The sequence below is a fragment of the Gopherus evgoodei genome, chromosome 13 (assembly GCF_007399415.2).
Source record: "Gopherus evgoodei ecotype Sinaloan lineage chromosome 13, rGopEvg1_v1.p, whole genome shotgun sequence".
NCBI classification, from domain to species: domain Eukaryota; kingdom Metazoa; phylum Chordata; order Testudines; family Testudinidae; genus Gopherus; species Gopherus evgoodei.
The window spans coordinates 16,149,290-16,168,619 of NC_044334.1; the positions used below are offsets into that span (position 1 = coordinate 16,149,290).

Consider the following 19,330-nt stretch of genomic DNA (forward strand, 5'->3'; position numbering starts at 1 on the left):
CCCAACACAGCAGAATAGCAAGGCCTGCCCCAGAAACACCCCAGAGCTCTGCCCCTCCTTCCCGGGGTCACCAAGATAGGTAGAAAAAGGGACAGTGAGTCTTGTATGCATGCATGCCCAGCCCTGAGCCCCAATCCAAGTGGGGGCGGGCAGGCTCAGCCCAGCAGGATTGAAGAGTGGAGGGGCTTAGTGTGGAAGGAATCCAGGTGAGAGGGTTCTGCATGGGGCAATCTGTGTGTGTGTGGGGGGGGGGGGACCGGATGCACAGAGGCTTTTGGGGAGATTCAGGGGGAATGGGTCTATGCAGGGAGGTCCATGTGAAGGAGCCTGGGGATCAGCAGGGAGGGTCTGGGTGTTGGGAGCTCAACAGTGGGGCCCAGGTGCTGAGGGAGTAGGGCTCGGCAGGATGGGGGGCTTGTCAGGTTGGTCCAGATATGGAAGGGGGTGGGGCTTATCAGGGTGCGAGTTTGAGGGCAAGGGGCAGTCTGGGTACAAAGGTGGGGGTCCAGATGCAGGGGGTAAGGCTTCATGGGGGTGTTGAGGTATCAGGGTGCTGGGAGGCTCAGCAGGGGCTCTGGGTGTGAAGGGCATTCAGATGCACAGGGATTGGGTGGATGGGGGAGCACCTCCTATTACAGTGACCCCCTACCCCCGCAGCTGAGGAGCAATGGAGGTGGAAAAAGGGGGTCGAGCTTCCTGAAACCGGGGGTGGGGAGGGGGTCTGACCTGGGAAATCCACCCTTCCACAGCCCAGCTGGGGCTACCAACCAGGGCATCCCTACACTCCCCCCTGCAATTTATCTTTCTGCTGGCTGCTCAGGGCACCCAAAACAACCTGCCAGCAGGGGCATGTGACTGCTCTTGCAGATTCTCTTTGCTCCGCCATCAGAAGTCATTTTTCTACAGGGAAGCAAAGAAATCTGCAGGGGATAGGAATTCTGCATGCATACAGTGGCGCAGAATTCCTCCAGCAGTAAAATTCCAGTTTTGAGTGTCTCGTCTTCACTAAAATAAACTAACTTTGTTCTGCGTTCTGGCCCTACAACACAATTTTAACATGTATTTTTAAGAAGTCTGCAGTATGCACTCACTCTTTCTTGTGCCAACTTTTTCATTTCTTCCTGTAACTTGTTCAGAATGTGTAGATTTGGCTTGTTCTTTTTGGCATACTGCTGAAGTTCTATCACGCTTTTATCAGAGGTTTCCTGCACAATACGACCGTAAGTTGTAGCAGAAAAAAAGGTTACCCAACAAAAAAAGCTGTCTCAGGTATTTTTTAAATAGTCACATCTTTCAGAATTTAAGCAAGGTCGAGTTTCTTCCCCCCACCCTCCTTTAAGTGAAAAGGTACATGCAACAAGTCAACTGTGTATTAGTTGCTAAAAACTGGCGTTACCGTTTTAGCCAGCCATTTTAGCCTATACTTCTATAGCACACACGTGAGCTTGAGAAAACGTTCCCTTTCTGAAAGAGTGCTGACCTTCTGTCATGACAATAGCAAGAATCAGTTCAGAAAGCAGAAGATCCTTTAGGGTTACTTATCAATATAGAGAAGTAACATGCGATGAATAAGAGTGTTAGGACTAGAAAGCTATGCCAAGGAAAGGAAAGGAATGAAGAGTTTGTTTTTATCATTTTTAACTGCTCATTATCATAATAGAAAAAAGCAACTTTTTACAGGGTAGATTACAAAGCAACCACAAAATCATGCTTACCTGTTTGACCATCTTGCTATTCTCTCTACCATACATACGCAACAAAGAGCCCCAGTTTTTCACGTGCGGATGCAGGAGCTGTAGGATTTTCTGAGAAGCTAGTTGTTTCCCAACTCTCTTGTTCTTACCTGTACAAATGATAACCAACGCACAATCACCACACTAGAACATTATGTGTATACATAAAAACTACATTAAGGGAATCAATGAACTAATATTTCTAATTCTCTTCAAGATGTATACACTGAGGGGTGGAATACGCATGTACCAACAAAATAACTCATGCAAGGTAAGTGTTGAGGAGGGCAGGAAAAAAGAATTTGTAGGCAAGCATAGGAAGTAAAATCAAGAACAGTACTTACACCAGCCTCGCACTGTGTGCTTGCCACAAGTCATGACATATTCACTCTTCTGATTTTTACCAGGAATCACTTCAAACTTGATAGATGTGTCACCCATTCCATGGTTTCTTAAGCACAAAAAATCAATATTATAAGGGTCAACCAAGTAACTTGCATAGAAAGACAAACTGAACAGAACAATGTGAGGTTAACATAATTGAATCTGGACTTAAAGTATAGTAAATTTCAAAAATTAAGCAAGCTAACAGGGAGTCTCATTTTCTGCGTCAGTAACTTGACTGTACTGCTTTGCAAAAAAACAGCATTACCCCCTCTCAGATGACAGACAAAAATAAATAAAAAATTCTAAGGACCAGATCCTACCATTACAAAGGGGGAGCAGCAATACCAGACATGGAGCAAGGCACAATGCTGCAGTATATATACTGGTGCAAACCATAGCTAAACAGCAGTTCATGTCTCCTTAGGGTCATAGCAGGCAGAGTAAGTGGGCGGCCACACTGATATTCACAAGTGCTGGAAAGGTATACCGTCCCGCTGGTGCCACAATAGGCATAGATGAGGAAGAAAAGAACAGAGGAACTCTTGTACCCTTCCCACTTTAGTGCATCTAACAAACTGCAGAATTTGCCCCTCAGTAACTTTTTTAGCATGGTTATGATGTGATCCTACCTTTTAAGGCACTCATGGAGAATCTGATATGGAGACAACAGTCCAGCTTTACTGGTCAGTTCATATACCCGTGAGTCCTCAATACTGATATGGTTAAAATACTGCAAAAGAATTGAGAGATGTTCTTTAGCTACTCGTCAAGCAAGCACAATATTGAAAGTCTCCTACTTCTCAATTTCTTCTATATTTACATTTGTAAACAAATTACGTTTTATATTTTTCATCACAGAGCATTTTAAACTGCACATTAGATCTCTATTATCAGAATTACTGCATTGGTCCTATTTTAGCAAGCAATGCTACAGACCATTTTCTTCAGATTCCAATATACAATGAGAAAAATGTACTCAATCCTCTACTGTATATTAGAAAGAGTGTCTGACCTTATTCTTTTACGCTCCCCCATTTCCACAAAAGATGTAATTCTCAGTTCTACTTATTGGAATTTCACACATAATGAAAACATCATTGCCTAATACAATGAAACTCTCAGCTGTGATTTAATGCTTTTCTATTACATGTTAAAAAAATCTTTGGGCTGTCAGCCATAATAAGATAAAAGCTTCCCCCAACTCCCATACTTATTACTTCAATCTGCTGAGTGGTGTTGTCTCAGTTTCTCTTTCTAGGTAGCCTGTTCTGTTTAGGGTTTTTCAGGGCAAAAACAAAGGGCTCAAGTGATGACTGTTCTTTAATTTCTACTCATGATTTATGGGTATTTATTGAAAGTACTCAATTAGGCAGATACCAGAAATTTAAAATAATATTTTCTCTACGTTAATCAAATAGCCCTGGTGTCATTCCTCCAAACCACCTTTCTAGTACTTTTCATGATTTCGGGTTTGTAGCCCAAAGTTTCAGCTTGAGGTTGGAGATTTATTAGCTTCTTACAGTGAAGAGCTACTATCCACTTTCTATTATATGAACACGCCCAGAGAATTCAGGCTCAGAAAACTCCAGCAAAGTGTTCCTTCTAGTGTGACTCCTGGTCTTATTTTAAATCAGTATCTGTCGCCGATTATTTCAAGATTGGACACACGTTTTTTAGGGATAGTTTAAGAATAATGAGCTCAATCTCACCAGGAATGAGATAGAAGGGCAGACTAGAACAGTGACTCCCAAACATGTGGGCCACCAGCACTCTCTGGTGGTCCATGGAGAGCTGGCTCTCCTTGTTTTCAGCTCTCTCTACAGATATTTGAGGTGCTCTTGGCAATGCAGAGCTTGGAGGCCTGCAGAAATGGCTAAAAACAAGAAAGAATGCAAACAAGAGCCAGCCTCAGGGAATGGAACCACTAGCATATGAGGAATATGCAGGGGACACAAGGCAGGCCAACAATTTCGAGTGAAGCAATTGAAAAGCAAGTGGCTAGGCAGTATATGCAAGTGACAGGAGACCCAGGAAACAGGGAAAAAGATGGGGAGAAAAACAAATATGAAGGGAAATGTATTTAAGAGCAAAATTAGACAGTGATTAACCTCTGATCACATTAACAGATGCATTAAATATTCTAATTTTATCAATTTTTTGCAAGCAATTGCTGTAATTGCCACAATGTTGGCAATGGTCTACACTGAAAGAGTTTGGAAACTCCTGGACTAGTAAATGCACAAGAAGTTGCTTCCAATGCACGTACTGGTTAAAATAGCCAAAGTCTAAATAGTGATCTACCTCTAAGCTACTATTAAAGGTTTTATGTAAATTTTTATTTGTGCTGTTGCTTGCACTTCCATGGGCTTTTCTTTAACCTGGTGGATAGAGCTAATTGGGAGTTAAGGGACAAAATAGGCTTGGCAACTTAAGTCTGGTCTCTCTCTGAAGTTTCTACACGTTTTATTTATCCAATGTGCTTTTCAGCAACTCTAAGCATGTGGAAAAAGTCAAACATATGAATAACTATCATTTTCACAAATCATCAAGAGGACAAGGAAAAAAAGACCTCATCCCTACTAAGACCCTCTCACCCAAAATTTGTTTACCATGATAGTTTTAGACTACCTGTATGTGACTGGATTTCCCTCCCCACAATTCCAAGCACCATGTATTTGATAATATAAGAAAAATCACAAGTATTTACAGTTTCTTCCTGAAAACATGAGGGACTCTCCTTCATTACATTAGGACAGCACTTTGTAACGCTGAAGGAGAAAAACACAAAACAAAACACCCTACAACCAAACAAAATACTGTCTTGTGTTCAGGGCTGGAAAAATCCAGTTCCCCATGACAAATCCCAATCAGAGCCAAGTCATCAGTTTCCGCAAAATTTAAGTTTTCATTGACAGCCTTCCAAATGTGAAACAAATTTAAGAGGATTCTGTGTTGTCTTATGAAGTCAGCAAACTAATGGCTTCAATTTGCCATTTTGCTATTGCTTTGCTTAAATGAACCACTATGTTGACATTTCACATCTGCTATTCAGAGGCTTGTGTACAGCAGTAAAATTGTCAAGAATGTCAGCTTCATGATGCTGCTCAGGAAATTTACGAGCAACACCAGAGGCAGCATTAAAGTTACTCGCAGGTAAGGAAAGCCTCACAAAATGGAGGCTAGGGAGGGGATTGAGAAACAGAGACCTACTTCCTTTTGTATCAACCAGGAGACTCTGGTCAGAGGAATAAAGCTGCCAACTTTGTCATTTTTAGCAGCTGAAGCAGATTTTGGATGAACTTCAAAATGTATCAGAACGAATATGAAAGAAGATCAGAGGTCTCCTTTTCCGCCACCAAGCAGGCTCTAAAGACAATACTGTGGTAGAAATCCCAGCAGCCAAGGCTCGGAGAGATCTGCATTTCCCACAATGTATTGATGCTGGATCTTGCTAGAGAGAACCCTGAGAACCCTTCACACCCTTTAATCATTTTTTGGCTATTAGGTAGTTACTATAGATTTCAAGACTTTAAACTAAAATCTTCCATCTGAATGGGAAACTGACTATGTAGTCAGCATTCACATATCCTCTGCCTTTTGGCATCTAATGTTTTTTAAAATTAAGATATTTTATATCAGAAGGCCAAGTTAATTTATACCTCAAGTTCTTCACTGTCTTTGGGCTTTTCCTCAGAGGTCTGTTTAACAAAGTCAGGAATGAGGATTTCCAGTGTAGCTCGGGCTGTGGAAAATGATTTAATGTCTTGGTTACATTTACTATGTACAAAGATTCTACAAAGGCATGTTTATGACAAGGAAACATTACTTCTTTCTAGAACAGAGCTCCTCAAAGTGTGGGGCATGCCCCCCTAGAGGATGCAGAGGACCATGAGGTGTGGTGATTGGCAGGGCCCTGGCCAGCCCTCACAGGAGTGGGAAGGAAGCACCGCCCATCCCTTCCCCACCTCCAGCTCTGCTCCGGTCCTGTCTCCAGCCGCGTGCCTGACTTCCGCCCCTGCACCCTGGCTGTGGCTCTGCCCCCAACCTCAATCCCACTCCCAGCCCCAGCTGCTGCCCCACCTTGGCCCCTTTACCCTGTCCGCATCCCCTCCTCCACCCGAGCCACGGCCCCAAGGGGCTGCAGACAGGGGTAAGGAGCGGGGCCACAAACCTCAAAAGTTTGGGGACTGCTGTTCTAGAATGAAAGATTCTCAGAGATGCAGTTCACAGATAAGTAAAACTGCTTTCTACTTTATAATGAGGCTTGGCAGAATTGGATTTTTTATTTTTTTTTTTAAGAATAATTTCAACATAGATAATCTGAATGTTTATTTTTAAGCATTTTTTCCATTTTTATCAATTTAAATGTCCACAGTTGTCCGTAACTATGGGGAGCTCTGTCATTAAATAATTGTCTGTAGACATACAGATTCAAAGAGTTAAAGCTTTATAACCATTAACACACAAATTGTCAACATCAGATTAAAATATACAAAGTAAATATCCTTAAATCAAACTCTAAGAAGTTCAAGCAGCACTTTTTTAACTGTCTAAATGTAATTTTTTATCATCATCAATGGTAGTTTTCTTAGCTGGTTTGTGCATGTATGGTGAAATTGACATTTACCAATAAAAATCTAATCCTTCCAAGCCTCTATGTAGCATACAATTTATTAATTTATAAGTACAGAGTCTCTGAACAGTGACTTACTTAAGGAAGTGTATTTAAGCTTACTGACTGAGTCAATATTGAAAGACTCATCACTTTTAAGCTGTACACTCACCCCTGAACAACTGCTGCTGGCAAAAGCCTGAGTCACAAGATTAAACACTTTCAAAAGTGCTTAAATTCTATTTTCAAAAGGACACAAAAGACCAAGTTCCACTGACAGTCAACAGGACTAAGGCCAGGTCTACCTTTAAAAGATTTTGCCAGCTATGATGGTTAGAAGTGTGATGCTTTTATGATAGCAATGCCAGAAAAAGCCCAAGTACAGGCGCAGTTATACCAGAAAAAAGTGCTTTTGCAAGTATATCTTATTTCATTTGCTAAACCAGTCTAAGCTATATCAACAAAATCATATTTTGCTTGTATAACTGCATCTGCATTACGAAGATTTGTTGGTATAGCTCTAAAGTTGGCAAGGCTTTAAAGCATGGCCAAGGCTGTAGGTTCCTAAATCACTTGGGCACTCTTTAAAATATACTTTGTCTTTATTCTGAGCCCTTAAGCCAGAGTTTGAAAGCAGCAGGCCTCCAAAACATTCAAACCTAGGGATAGGTACAAAGTTTAAGGTATCCACGTGCCAGACCATGCAGAGATTTATTACTGAACAGAGTCAACATCTTAAACAACTGAAAGCAAATAAGGAGCAAATGGTATTATTCCAATTTCCAAAGACTAAATTCCATATGGCTTACACAACCAAGCAAGACTGCTTTTATTACCAAGCAAAACGATCAAAATGACCAGAGAATTTCACAGAAGACCAAGAATTGGGTAATTATATTTTACCTTTCACATTTCTATGTTCACCCTTTATGATCTTAAATCTCATGAAATCTTATGGCTTTTCTAGAAATAGAGAATTACTTCATATCTGTGGATTAAAGATCCAAGATTACTATTTATGTTAGTGTCTGAAGTTTATCCAAGGTTTCTAAATCCCCCAGTTAGTTGCTTCAGACAGGATTCATTGTACATTTAATAGTGTTCCCCAGATCAATTGTTAACCATTTTCTACCAAAACTATATTTCTACACAAATACCTCTCTCAATAGAGTATTGAAAAAAGCTTAATTTAATCCTACTCATTGCTGTTAACCAATCATCTCCAACGCAGAGGTACAAGCAGGCAAGCATAGCAATTTAATGGCTGGTACTTAGGAAGTATGTATGTTACCAGCTTTATTCTTGGCGAGTTTTTTGCTGCTTGCAGTTCCTGCCCCATAAGTCACTCCATCAATAATCACTGAGGCTCCAAAAGGCTCACTTGGGTTCTCTTAAAATGTGGGAGAGAAAAGCTTTTCAAAATTCCAATCTTTTAAATATAAACACACATTAAAAACATACACTAAAAATAAAACCGTTAAGAATATGAGAATGCCCTATACTTGGATATTGGTTTTCTTCTTCCTCTGAACCTCAAGAGATCTGAAAAATAACTGTTATTCCTTGCAGGGGCTCTCAAACTGTGGGTTGACACCCCAAAGTGGGTCGTGACCCCATTTTAATGAGGTCACCAAGGCTGGCTTAGACTCGCTGGGGCTCAGGGCTGAAGCCCAAGCCCCATCACCCAGGGCTGAAGCAGAAACCCTTGGGCTTCAGCCCTGGGTGGTGGGGCCCTTGGGCTTGCACCCCTCTTCCGCACCAGGGGCAGTGAGGCTTGGGCTATGGTCCCCCTACCTGGGGTGGTGGGGCTTGGGCAGGCTCTGGCTTCACCCCCACTCTGTGTCACATAGCAATATTTGTTGTCAGAAGGGGGTCACCTTGCAATGAAGTCTGAGAATCCCTGCTCTAGAGAACAGCAATCACCACTCACCCATTTATATACAAAACATGAGAATCTTTTCTTAGAAGGGACATCTCAACCATGAAATCATCACTATCTCATGTACTTGTTCAGAATTAAAGTACTGTGATTGTATTACACTGTGAGCAAATGTTTTGGGAATTTCTGTCAGCTTTAAGGTTTTAATTCCATATGATGTTTTGGAGTCGCTTACAGAGTGTTCTAACACAAAAACTAAGCATTTTATAGTGAAGCATAGTATCAACGTGCTTTCTGAAGAACTAAAGCTCCCAAATTGTAAAAGTAAGGTGTGTAACATAATTACAATTTTTTATTTGTTACCTGGATACTGAATATCAGATCTTAAATTTTATAATCTGATACTGAAATATAAATCCAAGAGGATTAACACAATGAGTGAGAGAAGAAAAGGGTCTTATTTCAACAAACATGGTCTAGCAGCTGAATGGCTTGTTTATGTGCCCACCACACAGCTGCAAAGGTATGAGTTCTTTCTCCAATATACATGTGATGAAATGGATAAAAGCAGAGGAGAGGAAGTTATGTATGCCTTTGGGTAAGGCTGACTGGAGTGTGGCTGGATGAAGCAAGGAAAACCTGAAAGATACCAGCAGAAGAGGTAGATGGTTTTGGTATAATAAACTATGATCTGCTAATTATGTGTCATTTTTAGGTTGCATTTGTTAGATAATGTAATTTAACTCATTCAGCCCCAAACCTTATCTCTAAGGTTGGATCCTAAGGACAGTTGCTTCCCTGGATCTTTGTCCAACTAGGAGCCTCTCATATGGCAGATAAACCCAGCAGGAAGTTTAAAGACTCAGCCAGCAGCTTTTAGGATATGGTCCATCACCCTATGATAATTTGTTGCTTTTTTCATGTATTTATTTAGATTTAAAATTATAAAATAAGATGCCCACGCAAAAAATGCTCCTGGCACGCCAATACCTTCAATAATTACACAATATAATGAAATCCCAGCAGCTCTGAAATAATAATTCCAATAGGAACTCAGCCAGTCAGCCACCCACATAATTCATTCCACCCCTTTATCATTTTGGGACGCATATAGTTAATCTTTACACTCTTTCTATTCTTATTAACTGGATGGAAACTTTATAATCTATACCTAACCAACTTTATTTTTTCCTCTCCATATTGGAAAAAACAAAATTATAATTCCAGCAACTGCCTGAGGCATTGAACAGCCACTTAGTATAGATCCATTTACCACAGGGCAGTGGTCATTTTCAGTATCCATTAATATATTTTCAGGGGTCAATTTGTATGTATACAAATTATAATTTTACCAGATTTATGGAGGAACCCCAGGCCATAAGGACAAGACTGATACGGATCAACTTCAACATGAAATGCAAGAGCTGTAATGAAGTTATTTGAACTTTGACTAGTCAAAATCAATCTAATTTTTGAGAGCAATAAAATTCAAATTAATTTTTTAAAGTTACTAAGGCTATCCCAGCATAAGTGTGTGTGTGTTGTGTGTAACATAATATATAATATATTAAGTGAAACCTTACAATTCTAAAAGGTATGTTGACACAGGGATAAAAAATCCCCACAGTTGGCCTGGAGCAGTTGATTCAGGTTCATGGGGCTGAAGCTGCAGGCTAAAAAATTGCTGTGTAGATGTCTGGGCTTTGGCTGGAGCCCAAATATCTACACAACAATTTTTCGGCCCACCGCCTAAGCTCCACGAACATGAGTCAGTTGACCTAGGCCAGCCACAGTGGTTTCACAGGTCTTTTATCCCTGTACAGACGCACCTTAAGAAACATTTCCTAATTAAAAGGTCTACATTAACTTTAATATAAGGCCATTTTGGAAACAATTTGTGTTTATTTTTTAAAAAGTATTCTTTTAACACTAGTCAGTTCAATAATAGTGCATGACATGCTATTCAATTAGCTGCAAATCCAATCTTCTGGGTACTAAGTGACATGAGTGAAATAATCAAACTCTACCCGTATGACTAATAGTGTCAGACAATAAAAGCTATGATTACCACATTTCAGTGGGGCTTCCTTTTTGATGAAAGTCAAATTAATAAATTACTAAAATCAGTTTTCATTTCAGAGTGTTTTTCCAGGTCAGAGGCACATAGTAACACTGCTTTTGTAGTGCGCATGCACACACACACGGGTAAGGGAGAGGTAAAAGGAGGCAGAAAATTATGCTACTTCTGTTGTACAAACTAGAATTTGGCCCACAGTATACTCTCAAGATGCTTAGTAGGAAAGTCTCCATTTCTTGCTGCTTTTCAGAATACCTAAGCATTAAAATAAGTATCATTGAACAAAAATATTGTGCTGAAGTTAGAATTCATGCAGACTTACCACATTCAAAGAAATTGTAAACAGGGCGGACCTTTAGGACTCGCTGCATATATTCATGCAGTATGCAAACTTCAGACTTCCCATTGGGATTAATAACAAACTCTGGGAAAATAAAGTCATTCCATTTAATTAATTCCAGGCTTTTGAAAAACTGTCTACAAAAAAACCCATCAAACTGCAAGCTGAGATTAAAAATGCCCTGCTTATCAATCATTTATTCAAATGCATGAAACTGAATATTATGATAAATGCAGTTTCCTCAAACATGGATTATTAAAACCCCTGAGTCCATTTTTAAAGGTTTTTAAAACAATTACTAAGAAAATAAATCTCAGAGCAAGTTCTGAGAAAACTGAAAAATACACTAATTATTGTAACGTGCCTTATTAAATACTTACTTTTCTGCAGCCACTGAGGTTTCCTGACAGAAATGCAGGGTTGGAAGGAACCTTGAGAAGTCATCAAGTTCATCCCCCTGCACTGGGGCAGGACCAAGTAAACCTAGACTATCCTTGAAAGGGGTTTGCCCAATTTGTTTTTGAAAACTTTCAATGACAGGGACTCCGCGATGTTCTCTAGAAACCTATTCCATTGTTTAACTAGCCTTATAGTTAGGAAGTTTTCCCTAATATCTAACCTAAATCTCTCTTGCTGCAGATTAAGCCCATTACTTCTTGTCCTACCGTCAGGGAACTTGGAGAATAACTGATCACAGTCCTTTTTATAAACAGCCTTTAACATACTGGAAGAGTTATGTCGCCCCTCAGTCGTCTCTTCTCAACACTACACATGCAGTTTTTTCAACCTTTCCTCATAGGTCAGGTTTTCTAAACCTTTTATCATTTTTATCCTCTAGACTCTTTCCAATCTGTCCACATCCTTCCTAAATTGTGGTGCCTATAATTGAACACAACGCTCCAGCTGAGGCCTCACCAGTGCAGAGCAGAGTGGGACAATTACCTCCTGTTTCTTCCATACAACACTCCTGTTAATACATCCCAGAATCAGATTAGCCTTTTTGCAGCTGCATCACACTGATGATTCATTCAGTTTGTGGTCCACTATAACCGCCAGATCCTTTTCAGCAGTACCACCACCTAGATGGTTATATTCCCCATTTTGTAACTGCGCACTTGATTTTTCCTTCCTATCAGACCTAACACCTCAAATGACCACAGAAAAGTTATCTTCTCATAGCAAGATAAAATGGGTTATATGTATGAATCCATTCCTTTCCCTGGTGGGTGTAGGCTTCAGATCCAACTCACAAAAGTGAAAAGAGCTTGTCCTACCCCAGAGAAATTTGCTTGCAAGATCTGCCAGGTCCAACTGGAAGGCTGCACTTATTTCTCGTGGGAAGAAGCAGAATATTTCTCCACATTGGAGAGAACTGTTTGCTGGGCATGAAACACAAAACACACTATCCCTGAACTATCCTAGAAAGGGAGATCACATTTGATTCTACCTCCCCCCCAAAAGACTTTTGTTTGTTAATCATCCCCTGAAACAAAGAAACTGCTTCATTTATACCCACTGAACCAAACTGCTTTAATGTCACTACGATGAAGGGACTGTTTAATCATTCTAGAGCTAGAGAAACTGTATTTTACTAAAAAACAATGACACTATTACAATAAATAAAAGGCAGAATGAACTAAGCCAACCATTTCCAGAAAGTCTGAGCAATAAAGAAATCCTGTTAACCTGACAAGCATGGTGCCCTGGTATTTTTTGGGGATGTGAAGCCTGCCAAATTAAGATGTCAAGATGACGACAAAGCACCACAATGGCCAAGGATTCTGAGACCAATCAAATTAGAATTTAGAAGGACTGGATCCAACTCTTAGAGGGATATGCAAGTTGATTTTTTTTAACTAATTTCAGAAAGTTCAAGTTTCTCATAAAGTGCACACGCGCGTGCACACACAGAGGCTTGTTGTTTGTTTATTTAATGTTTTCTCTGCTCCCTTGCTGATGTTTGTAATATTTTTTTCAGCAAGGTTGAAAGTAGATGGACCCAAAAGCAATATGTACACATACTCAGGCCAGTCCTCCACATCTGCTTTAAGTGCATAGGCCTGCCGTATGCCTATTCAGTTTGAGCTTTGCTGCTGCAATTACTAGTAAACACCCTTTTCCAGGTTCTTACAAGACCATGCACAAGCTCTATCCTGTGCAGTATATGCATGCTGTCACCACACTAATGCAAGAGACGTTAGGATATAACTAACTAGACAAAGTGCTGTCAAATACATAAAGCAAACAGTTTTCTCTTGATGGGAGAAAGGAATGACAACTGGAACACTGCTCTCGACCAAGGAGTCAAAATGGGCGCTTGCAGGGGTACCAGGCGAGGACTTGTGGACTGGCCAAACCCTGGCTCCAACTACTGCCTCCTATGGGATATATGCCCCTTTTGGGGTAGTCCTGCTGTCTTGGGGGACAGAAAGGCTGCCTAAATGCACTGTGGTCAAAATACTGCTTCTGCTGACCACCAACATAATGGCCCTCCCTGCACTGCCAGCATGTACACCCCCAAAGATCATAGGGTAGCCCAGGAGTCCTTGAAGGAGTGCAGAGTAATCAGCCTTGTCCGTAAACAGTGCTCGACATCAAAGGGCAAATCTCCTCTGGCCTACTGCACTTTGGGAGCAATACCCCAACTCCGCAGTCAGAAAACCCTTCTCATGGTCATTGCCAAGACCATCACTGTGGCTGAAGTATCCTTGATGTCCAGTGTGGACGGCAACAATGTCTTAACCACCAAGCACCCTTCAGTGACAAATGCCTGAAATTCTGCTCTTGAGGCTTCAGGCAGCTGGTCTGCAAACTTAAGACATAGCTGTGCAGTTCACAAAATTGTACTTTAAAAGCAATATCTGCTGGTTAGCAATTCACAGCTGCAAGGAAAAGGAAGTGTAAATCTTCCTGCCCTTAAGTCTATTTGTTTAGAGTCCTTTTCCTTGGGAGCGGATTTAAACCTGCCCTGTTCACCATGGTTTTGACCAGTGAACCTGACGCTAGGTGGAGTGAAAACTCTCAAATCCCTGCACCAGAACAAAGTAGCGCTTCTCCATGTGCTTTACCACAGGTGGTACTGAAGTTAGCATGCTCTAGAGAACCTTAACAATGTGTTCCTTGAGCTGGCTAATAGGAAGGGCAACTCTCCCAGGGGCAGTCATCTGTAGGATATCCACTAACTTGTAGGTGTTCTCTAGGTATTTAAGCGGAGTTCATGAAGGAAAGCAGCCATAGACTGCAAAAGGTACTGGTACACTTTGAAATAATGAAGAGGAGGAAGAACCAGGCACCACAGATTCGTCTAGGGATGAAGATGAAGTGGTTAACTGTGTGGGATCCTGCTCTAGGACTGAAGGGCCTGGACAGAACGATGCTGGAGGCTCACCAGTGCCTGTGGTGGATCAAGTCAATGCTACAGATCTGGTCAGTGATCTCACCTTTGAGCGAGATGAGGAGTGGCACCTCCTCTTCCCATGGAGGCTACTGCTGGCTTGTAGGCGCAAGGCCGGGGACCCCCAACCTGATAGCGAGAAGAGCGCTGATCCTGGTACCCACAGCACTCTATGAACAGCCCCTGGACGTCAAAGAGTCCCAGGCTTCAGGGTATAAAGGTGGAGCAAGCCCTGCAGGTGCGAGCAACCAGTCTGACTAGTGAGTCCATAGCCCAGAATGGTGAGGAAGCTGGCGCTGATGGTGGAAATGGTACTAGAGACACCAAGTATGCCTTCCTTGTTTCTGCTGCTGGAAGCGATGTTGACCCTGAAGACAGTAGCCACGCCAAAGTAACTGATAGTGCTGAAGTGCAGAGCAGTGACTGCTGCCAGGGTAACATCGGCGGTGCCAGTTACAGGAGTGCCAAAGACATTCCTGGTGCCAGGGAGGTCCCTTACACCAAGCCCAGCACCAGCCTCACTTCCACTAACTGTAAAAGAGAAACCTCAGCGTACAGTGTTGACAGACTCAGAGGTTCAGCAGCCTGCCCAGTCAACGGGGCTATTAAAGCCACAGCCCTGTTAAACTTGTGCACTAAGGGCTAGCTTGGGACAAAGGTAGAGGTGGTCTGTTGCTGCCTGAGACACTGCTGACACAGAAACAGTTGGTGCTAGTGACCTCGTCTGTATCAGACACAACAGATGCCTTGGGGCTGGAAACAGAGTCAATGCTATGAGGGTCTCTGATCTCCTTGCATGGTACTGGGTTGCAGTTGATGGTACCTGCTCCAACCCATGCATTGGCATTCACCCTCTGTTGATCTGCGCTCATTCTGGAGCATGCACAGGAGTCCCCATGCAACCGGGAGCTGTCTCAGGTCAGTCTTATGCAACCTTTTCCTCAGCACACTCAACAGGGAATGACTCGTCTGTCTCTTTGGAGGAGTGCCAGCTTCCGGACATGAGCAGCAGCACTCTCAGAAAGTGAAGGCAACCTCTGATTTGACAAGGGCCTCACCACCAAAGGAGGCCAAATGGCCTGTTTGAGCTGTTGCTGCTTCAGATAAAGATACCTCACCACCTCTGTCAGTCTGGTCAATGAGCTGCAAATTGAACACTGCTCCTTGATAAGGGCTTCTACAGCAAGCATCATGGGTGGGAATTGTTGGGGATCACTCCTCTCTCTCCCCCCGCACACGATGGACAATGCTAAACTCTGGTGAAGGCATCACCAGGGAAATACTTAAATTACAGATAACGCTAAATCAAACTAAACTATACTAATTAACTACATACAACTAGAAAAAAATCACTAAAACAGAGGGATTGTGAGGCAAAAGCCATGCAGAGCTCAGACTGTGGCCATGGGTGGTAAGAAGGAACTCTTATCTCTACGGGTACTGCTAGACAAAATTCTCTGGTTCTGGCATGCACACACCTGAGGGGAATACACGACTGCATCTATTCAAAGAAGAAAACTGTGTGCCATATTAAGGCAAGAGTTAACATCATCTCTTCCACTAATATTCTATGTATACATTTGGCCCATCCTTACTTCTCAAACTATTTCTGGCAAGCACACAGTACAAATTAGCTTTTTTTTAAATGAGCTGTTTTTAAAAGTCAGTTTCAGAAATGCATCACATGCTATTTCTCTCCTGATGAATAAAAACAGATGCTGAAAACATGGCATCATCTGGCTATAACAAGAATATTCTACAAATTTCAGCACTGCCACAGCATTATGACCTGAAATAAGGTTAGAAGTCAATCAAAATCCTCCCTTGTAGAATTCTGTTTTATTTTAATTGCAAGTGCAGGCGTTACATGCAACAGAAAAGAACGTAGTTCTTTTACAAGGAGATCCCCAGTTATTTCCCCGATAGCATAAGAAATGGCTTCACCAGCTTCCAAATCCAGAGCAACCAGTATAAATAAAATTAGAGTACATCCTACAATCTTTCTTAAGTCAAGCAGAGTTTTCCATGCAGGACAGCAGGCTTATTAGCCTTTAGTGTGTTGTAGGACTCCCAGCTTTTGCAGCCAAAGTGCATGCTGTCAGAAAAGTATGTACCAACTATGATTAAGTTCAATAAGGCTGAAAGAACCATTCTTTAGAACTTTCTGTTCAGTATGATGCAAATTTAAATTGCACAATAAATATCATTACATCATACAGCATAAGAGCAGTGGAAAAGGAATGACTGAGTAAAAAAGATAAAAGGTCTTAAAGACAAATTACAAACAGCCTACTACCTGTAGCTGGTGATTTTTAAACAAACCTGCTTAAAAAAATAATCCTTGTCATTAACTGATTCAGAACAGATGCTATGAAGATGACATTTCATTAACGATTCACAACGTAAGCAAAAATGGGTACCTTCTACGCAATGTTTTCTATAGTAAATGTGTGTTTTGACAATACTTTTTCCATGACCACAGTAGATACAAAAACAGAACCAAGACTATAAACTTCGTACTTCCTAAAATCATGGAACCCTATAGAAAATCAACACTTTCTATACTTTAAGTCAAATTTAATACTGGAACATGACAAATTTCAAAAATTCTAACTTCAGTTAGATGAAACTTACCTTTCTTTGTAGGTGCATCTTGCACAGACAAGGTAATGAGTTTCTGATTGGCTGGCAGAATAGGCCGCTCAGACTCCGCCTGCTTCCGCTTCATTTCACGGTTGAACTGTCGTCTCTCAGCCCAGGTTCTGAATTTTTTTACGGTAACTTGTTCAAAATCAAAACGCTTTTCAAGGTAGTGTCTAAAATCCTCAAGGTCTATGAAAAATAATCAAATCCAGTTATTCCTATACTTCCCCATGCAAGAGACCCGCCTGCGGACTTTCAAGGACAAGATTAATGAAAAATTGCATGTAATTAATTTGTACAATCACTTGTTCCTTTTATTACATGTGAAACTGTTGTACCTTTGCCAAAAAAAGACTAACCCTCCACTGTGTCCAACACTTAATATTTTATATATTTTCAATGAAAGTGCACTTTGGCTGGTTCCCAGGGCTTTACAAAACTTTCTCAGAACATAATTTCTATACTTGTTCCTATCATATTTATTCAGGTCTATTTTTAACATAAAACAATTTTCAGCTTAGTCCTCTTTTAAAAACAAAGTTTTACAAATTCTCATCCGTGATTAGGCACAATTGGTCAAGCAGGTCTTAAAGAAATGTGTATTTACCTCAATTTACATGTAAGTAGTAAGCAAGGTCCTAGAGACAACAAAAGAGAGAAGGCAAACCTGCACTTCAACAAACAGCAGCATGAAACCTCTTTCACAACAAGACTCCGTATCTCCATCTCCACAGCTGGTGGGAACTTTATCTATGGGTAACCCTCAGGAAAATGCATTTCAGAGAGACAACTATAAAAGGAAAGGGCAGGCACACCACCTTCTCTCTCCCTATCCATCTCTCTCTTTTCCACTTAAGACTACAAAAGAAACAGCCTATGGACTTCGAGAGCAGATCCTGACCTGAAAACTGGGTCAGCAGTGTTACTGGGAACCTGTGTTAAGAATTTTACCATGAACCAATCTAGTTTAAGTTTAGAAAGTGTTTTATCCTTCTCTCTTGTAACCATTTCTGACTTTAATGCCTTATACCTGCACTCATTTAAAATCTCTTTCTTTGTAGTTAAATAAACTTGTTTTATTCTTTAAACAAAGCTAATCACATGTTGTGAACTGTATGGGAATCTCCATTTATGGTGGCAAACTGTTGTATAATGATCCCCTTAGAGAGGAAATGAACCTAATATATCTGGACTGTCCTGCAATTAGTAACCAAGACTGCTAGAAGCCAAAGTGTGGCTGGTGTTTTTGGACAGGCAGCTGGGGTCAGAGTTGCTGGACTAGGACTGCATCTATCATACAGACACTCGGGGTGTAAACCTGCATGCTCTTTGTGAGGAGCCCAGGTTGGGAGCTACAGCAGCAAAGCACTGAGGGACCCTCAGGTTGCAGGACTGACTTTAGGCTGATTCCCCCGATTCCCGTGAATCAGGCCCCACAAGGTAAGGCCCCAGAAGACAACTGCTGCTGAGGAAGGACCCTCTGCCAACGTGCCGCCGGAAGCAGCAGTACCCAATTGAGCTGCTGCCAAATTGCCGCTGCCTTCGGCGGCATTTCGGTGGCAGCTCTTTTGAATCGGGCCCAGCATGTCCTAAAGCTGGCCCTGCCAGGTTGCAGGACGGGGTGACAGCCCCTCACTGGTCTGGATTGCATCCCGGAAAGTCATAATACATACCTCGGTTTACTACTATGATATTATACTAACTACATTAGTACAAAAGGAAGCTGTTAAGGAGAACCAGCAGAAAACAAAACAATGACAAGGTAAGATTCCTCTAGAGAATACCAATGATCCTTAAAAGAAGTGGGACGGATGAAGGGGAGGGGACTATTAATGGGAAATGCTTACCATTCTGGCTCCTGCCAGATTAACAGGATTGAATTTTCCCCAGGCCACAGCCTAGGGACACTAAATTGTTAAAAACCCCTTGCTACAGAGGAAGGAATGGAGCACTTTTGGAAGAGAGACTGACAGAGAAATGCAGAGAAAGCAGCAACTCAGACTATTTCTCCCATCTCAGAATTAATAATACCACCATCATCTAGGTTTTATAGCATTTTTCATTAGTATTTCTTAAAGTACTTTACAAAGGAAGTCAGTATCATTAACCTATTTTTTACAGAGGCAGAAAGAGGTGAAGTGAGTTGCCCAAGGTTACCAGTGCCAGAGCCAGGAACGTGCCTTGAGTCCTGGTCCAGTGTTTTAACCACCTGGCTGACTGGAACTTATCAAAAAAATTCAAGGAAAAGAAAAAGTTTTAGGTAAA

The 19,330-nt window shown here is 41.5% G+C and overlaps 1 protein-coding gene across 2 annotated transcripts in view; it reads right to left on the minus strand.

Moving 5' to 3' along the window:
- The window catches only part of DGCR8 (DGCR8 microprocessor complex subunit), a 42,221-nt gene that overhangs the window by 4,212 nt on the left and 18,679 nt on the right, over positions 1–19,330 (minus strand). Inside the window, exons 6-13 of one of the 2 annotated variants that reach the window (XM_030582512.1) lie at positions 17,057–17,254; positions 11,011–11,112; positions 8,024–8,122; positions 5,780–5,862; positions 2,750–2,850; positions 2,078–2,184; positions 1,716–1,843; positions 1,092–1,205 (exon numbers count right to left, since the gene is read on the minus strand). In XM_030582512.1, coding sequence (XP_030438372.1) covers positions 1,092–1,205; positions 1,716–1,843; positions 2,078–2,184; positions 2,750–2,850; positions 5,780–5,862; positions 8,024–8,122; positions 11,011–11,112; positions 17,057–17,254 — 932 coding nt within the window. The remainder of the gene's footprint in view (positions 1–1,091; positions 1,206–1,715; positions 1,844–2,077; positions 2,185–2,749; positions 2,851–5,779; positions 5,863–8,023; positions 8,123–11,010; positions 11,113–17,056; positions 17,255–19,330) is intronic. The other variant, XM_030582513.1, reaches the window with a different exon arrangement.